The 6152-nt window shown below is 36.9% G+C and overlaps 1 protein-coding gene across 10 annotated transcripts in view; it reads right to left on the bottom strand.

The window, feature by feature from the left end:
- Window positions 1-228: 228 nt before the first annotated feature.
- Window positions 229-6152, bottom strand: part of flncb (filamin C, gamma b (actin binding protein 280)) — a 50698-nt gene continuing 44774 nt past the window's right edge. For 4 of the 10 annotated variants that reach the window (XM_081364464.1, XM_081364466.1, XM_081364468.1 and 1 more), the window contains 9 exons: window positions 5881-6126; window positions 5156-5425; window positions 4479-4616; window positions 4274-4389; window positions 3779-3911; window positions 2474-2650; window positions 2168-2386; window positions 1357-1563; window positions 229-1280 (listed from right to left, as the gene is read on the bottom strand). In XM_081364464.1, the coding sequence (XP_081220590.1) occupies window positions 1093-1280; window positions 1357-1563; window positions 2168-2386; window positions 2474-2650; window positions 3779-3911; window positions 4274-4389; window positions 4479-4616; window positions 5156-5425; window positions 5881-6126 (1694 nt within the window). In that variant the 3' untranslated portion in view covers window positions 229-1092. Of the gene's footprint in view, window positions 1281-1356; window positions 1564-2167; window positions 2387-2473; window positions 2651-3778; window positions 3915-4273; window positions 4390-4478; window positions 4617-5155; window positions 5426-5880; window positions 6127-6152 lie in introns of all 10 variants that reach the window. The other 6 variants (XM_081364462.1, XM_081364465.1, XM_081364467.1 and 3 more) reach the window with 3 other exon arrangements.

Here is a 6152-nt window from a genome sequence, read left to right as displayed (position 1 = left end):
CTAGTTTTATTAATATATGGCACACGTGATATGATATTGTATCTCCATTTATTATTTTGGTTAACTTAAGTTGTCTATAAAAAACGTTATATATTTAGGGTGACTGTAACATTCTGTCCAGGAACTACAGATGCATATAATATAATATAATATAATATAATATAATATAATATAATATAATATAATATAATATAATATAATATAATATGGACATCAATAAACAGCACATCATCAATTAAAATTTTAATATGCCAGCACAGTTTTACCAAACAGTAGAATAAAATATCAAACAATTAGTGTTTCTCCATACATTTCTATTTTAAATTCATCCATATAAAATCACTATAAAATGTTGCTCTTTAATATAGTCACTGTAAAAACTGTGGGATTTCAAACATTCACATGCTGAACGGTTTTTGCTACACCGTTTGGTAAAAAAAAAAAAAAAAAAAAATCTCAACCAATCACACAACCCAGTCTGCAGGGGTGCTGGGCCACCCGGGACCGGTTAAGACCCAGTGTGAGCCTAAACCTAGTCCACTAGGACTAAAATATCAGGCTTTCCCTGCTCAAACTAAGCCCTTGATCAGGAAGGACCGGGTGCAAACCTAGTCCAGACTCAGAGACTAAATGATGTTATTCCATCATAAAAATAAGACCAGATTTAGCATTAGATAATAATAATAAAAAAAAAGATTAAATAACTCAGCTGTTAAATTAAGTCTGTAAATGGTCCGGACAGTAACTTGACTGGTAACAGGGTGGACGTGATTTAGCATGTAGCATCTTCAAAACAGCAACTGCTGGGCAGTGCAAAACCATTTTATCATTCACTTCTGCTTCAAACATTCTCTAGTCTCACAACATCTAAAATAACATCATTAAAAAAAAAGTTAAGATACATGACCGAGCGTGAAATGAACACATAATGAACTTTGGATAAAGCGTATGCAGATATAGAACGTTTTCTTGATTATTTGTAAAACACAGTGAGTTAATATGTCATGAAAAGGCATTGTCGGTGAGTCCCGTCTCTTTCCCAGGACGATCAGTAGAGTCTTTGCATAGTGGAGAGGATCTAAAGACAGTCTTTTAAGGCACTGTGACGTGGAAAGGGCTTCCGGGCACCATTTCTTCACCCCATTTGACTATGAGGATGTAGTCTCCTTTCTCCTTCACCGTGTATGTGACATTGTACATTCTGTTGCCCATGTGTTTGACGTAGACTTCCTCACAGGGAGTCTTTGGCCCGTGCACTCCTACCATTAACATGTTTGTCCCTGCAAAAATAAAAGTCATCTGTAAATGTTGCATTATGTACAAATACACGCATGAATGCTTGAACAAGTTCTGTACCTGCTTTACTGCAGTCCACCGTGAAGGTGTTCTTCTGGCCAATGAAGGCTTTGGAGAGTCCGGCCCCCCTGGAGACCACCTTACTGGCATCAGACGAGAACTTTGGCAGAGTGGAGAAAGATCCGGCCACCGAGGATGATTTCGTCACCGTTTCCACCAGAACCGAGGACGTTTCGTGTAGAGAGTGTCCGCCGGACAGACGTGCGCCTGGAAGAGTGAATTGCTTTTTATTGATTTGCTTCATGAAAGATGAGTTGCTGTTCCATTTGGTAGTTTTCCCTTCAAATCATTACCATGTCAAACACAAAGTTTCACACATTTTCATAGTTTTGTAAGCTTGTGTGGTTTCAAATCCACTGTGTATAATATACACATTGGACATCAATAAATGGCACACCAGCAATTAAAACTTTAACATGAAAGTTTTACCAAACAGTGCATTAAAATATTGGTAACACTTTACAAAAGGATCAGTTAATGCATTAGCTAACATGACAAAAAGTGTTTCGATAAAAAAATACTATTCATTGTTTCATTATTAACTATTCATTTTAAATTCATACGTAAAAAGTTGATCTTAAACATAGTCACTGTAAAAGAGATTATATGCTGAATGTTTTTTTTTTTTTTGCGACACTGCTTCAGGTGTTGATTTTAAGGTGATTTCAAGCAGCTTTTTTTGAATACCATGCATAAAAAGGTCCCGACAACCTTCCAGATATGTGTCCTGAGTCACCACACCTGTCTCTGTGTCAGTCCTATACGTAGAGAGCAAAAAACGCATAGTCTAACGTAGTGTGTGATGTCTCACCGGAGACTTTGGCTTTGAAGGGACTGCCCACAATATGCTGCGGTCCTCCATATTTGATGGAGATGAGGTAGCTGCCGGGAGCCATGGGTGTGTATGTGACCTTGTATCCTTCTGGACATTCCTGACAATCCATCTTCACTTTCGATGGGCCGTCAATGGTAACCGACAGAGCTCCTGACCCAGCGTTACACGTGTTTACAATGAAATCCGAGGGTACACCTGTGAAGGATGAGATGTATTGAGTGAATGTACGTGCGTTTGTGTCTTAACACTCGTGATTGGCTGCTTGGTTGGTTGGTGTCATACCTGTAGTTCCCCCCTCCAATCCGGGCCCAAAAGCAGTTACCATTCCTGGATCTCCCGCCTGGCCGGGTTCCCCTACACGGATCTTGAAGGGACTGCCTGGGATGTGACTCCCGTTAAAACGGACATCAATGGAGTGGATGCCGTTCTCCCGTGGAATAAACCGTATGGCGTGTTTATCTGCACAAACAGTTCAAATCCAATCTATATCCATATACTCTAAACTGACATCAGTTCTAGTGTGTCTTTAAATATTACAGTGATCATAATTTGTGGGGTGTTGCATTATATTATTGTTTGTTTTACTGTATTTATTGTATTTCCTTGTATTATATTATGTCTGCATTTCTCTATTTTACCTTAATTTTCAGATTTTGTAGCGCTTTGGGTATGAGAAAAAGGCATTATAAATAAAATGCATTATTATTACTATTATTATTATTGTATACACAAAATAAAAAAATATAACATATTTATATAATATAATAATAATAAGAAATAAGAAAAAACTTGAATAATATACAAAATAATATAATGAAAATTAATGTTTAAAATAATATATAATAATATATTAAGCAATGTATACATATATTTAGATAATATAAATACAAATAATACAAATAATGACAACAAAAACAATATAAAAAAATAATAGTACAAAATAAAATAATATATTACATAATACATAAATATTTATATACTATACATGTAAATAATAAGAAGAAGAAGAATATGCAATATAATTTAAAAAGTATAATATGGTTTAATATAATATAACATATTTATATAACATAATAATAAAAAAGAAAAACATGACAAAATAATACAAAATAATGGATTTTAAAAAGAATATATTAAATATTCATGTATACAAATATTTAGATAATATAAATAATAATAATGATAATAATAATATATAACAAAAATATATATAAATCATATTAATAATACAAAAATAACAAAATAATATAATACAAATGGTTTGATAACATTATATATTACATACTTAATACATAATTATTTATATACTATAAATGTAAATAATAATCATAATATATAAAGCAAAAATAATATGTAAATAATAATATACAAAGTAATGAAATAAAATATTTAACTAATACAATAAAATATTAAATAATATATTTGATATATATAATATTTGAAAAATACTATATTATATTAATAATACAATTCTATAATAAAAAATGTTTAATAAAATAATAAAAATACATAAAATCGTATAATTAATTATAGATCAAATAATTCCCTTGTCTTTTTCTATGCGTGAGTATGTGCCCATATGCTCACCATTGTCTAGCTCAGTGATGTAACACTCCTCCACTGCTCCAGACGGTGTGTGCACCTTCGCATCAATCGCTCCTCTCGCTCCGTTCAGCTGAACGGCAAACGAGGCCTCCTGGTTCACCTTCAGACCCGTCTCCTGCTGAGAGAGCCAGGCAGACGTAGTATTTCATCTAACCCTTCAGCATTTCAAAGCTGAGTATGTAAAGATGTGTCTTTCTCAGCAAGCATATTCACAACGGCCAACATAAAAACTACTTTGCCATGCTCTTTTGTCTTTCCAGAGAAACTCCCTTCGTGAAAGGAACTGCGAGTACACTTGTCTCATCTTATGATAAGCTGTTCTGTGCTCTCCATCAAGTGCTCTCACAGTCTCTCAAAGAGTGTGTTGATAAATAAGCTGCCATCCGCTCTCAAGAGTCCCTGAATCTCACCTGTCCCGCCGCTACAGAGAATAACGAGGCCTCTCTGCGTGAGTGTGTTTGATCTGGAGTCACTCACCTGCAGGCTGGTGATGGTAAGTAGGCGGGCGTCATCTGACAGTGATGCAATGGGAACGATGAAAGGGCTGTCTGGGATATGTTCGTCGTTAAATTTGATTGACACCTCGTAGTCACCTGAAATGAAATGAAATGAATAAATGAAATGAGAGAATGAGAGATTGTAAAACACATCTGTGTATTTGAAAATCAGCACTAGCACTTACCAGGCTCCTGTACTACGTAGGCCACCCCACAGGAACCGTCCTTCCTGTCCTCGAAGGAAATCTCTGCTTTGCTGGGCCCCTCAACCGCTATGGACAAACCACCAGCACCCGCCTCACGAGTCCAGATACTAAACTCAGCTAAAAATCACATATTAAAAAAAGGTTTAAAACAATTCTGCTAATGGCAACAACAAAAAAAAACACTGGTAGACCTCAGTGGTCTAAAGTAATGTTCGCACTATCCCAGATAAACAGTGCCTGACTTCCTGTCAGTGTTGTTTTAGGATTACTTATAGTATATACGTATATAAATTATAGTATTTATTAATATTTTGAATAAGGTTTTGTTTTTATATATCTTTTTTTATTTAAAAGTTTAAATTGTAATTTTTAGCAATTTTGTTATTTGCTTTTTAAAAAATGTTATTTTTTTTATAATTTTATTTCAGTTTTAGTACTTTTAGAGCTTCAATTTATTTTATTTCAGTTAGTTTCCAAGATAACATCTCTAATTTGATTTTATTTTATTTTTACATTTTTAATCTAATACTTTATTTAAATAACCCTAACCTAACCCTACATTTTATTTTATTTCAGAGTTACATAAATTAACGGATTTTTTAAAATATAGTTTTTAATTAACAATATCAATACTAATACTGCTTCCTGTCTCTTACCTGGAGCTCCAGCCACACCCCTGTCCAGTCCAGTACCACCGGCCCGAACCTTGTGGGCCCCTCCCTCTCCAAGGGGCCCCACAGTGAACTGAAAAGGGCTTCCGGGGACATGCTGGCCCCTGTATTTGACATTGACGGTGTGGGGGCCCATCTCCTTCGGCACAAAGCGCACACTATAGGCGCTGTCCTCTCCTTCTACGATCTCAGCGTCATCCGTGTTCCCGCTGGGACTCGTCACCTGTGCGGTCATCTCCTGTGTGCCTGATTCACCTGAGAGAGAAAGAGGGACGGCGTTGAGTGTATGAGAAAGAGAGGGAGAGAAGGGAAAAGAGACAGGCACACGTATAAACCATTCCACATAAAATTTCAGGCATTTCTTCTATAAAAGAAGATGTTTTGGCTGAGCTGGCCACAGAGCTGACGGCTGCTCAGATTTTCCAGCTCGGTTCTCCTGTCATAAATGTCTGCAGTGGAAAGAGTGCGTTCACTCCCGCTCAAAAACCCCATAAACACACACATACCATGACTTCATCACACACACATGTACAATAACACAAACTGAAACTTGTAAGAGCTGCAAAACTTAAAGGGATAGTTCGCTCAAAAACGAATTCTGTTATCAATTACTCACCCTCAAATCTCTCAGATTTGGAACATTTCAGGCGGGTAAAAAGGAAAAAGTTCCCTTTAACCAGCAATCAACACACACACACACATGCACACACCCTCTGATTGTCGGCCCTGGCCGCTGCTGAAGGGTCCCAGGCTCTCCCTGCCCAGAAATCCACCGAATACGTTCCTGAAGGGGTCGCCCCCCACCTGGGTGCTCTCTTCCACCCGCACTTCTCTCTTGGTCTCGCCTGCATGGGTCTTGCTGATCTCTGTGCGTTCTGTGCGTGTGTAGGTGTGGCTGCTGCGGGTGAAGGTACGGGTGAGTCGCTCTTGAGCCGTCACCATCTGAAACCAGTTCCCTACAGGAGAGGAACCCGGGAGACAG

The sequence above is a fragment of the Scardinius erythrophthalmus genome, assembly GCF_964197995.2.
Source record: "Scardinius erythrophthalmus genome assembly, chromosome: 4".
Classification (NCBI taxonomy): Eukaryota; Metazoa; Chordata; class Actinopteri; order Cypriniformes; family Leuciscidae; genus Scardinius; species Scardinius erythrophthalmus.
This window is presented reverse-complemented; position numbering and strand designations above follow the sequence as displayed.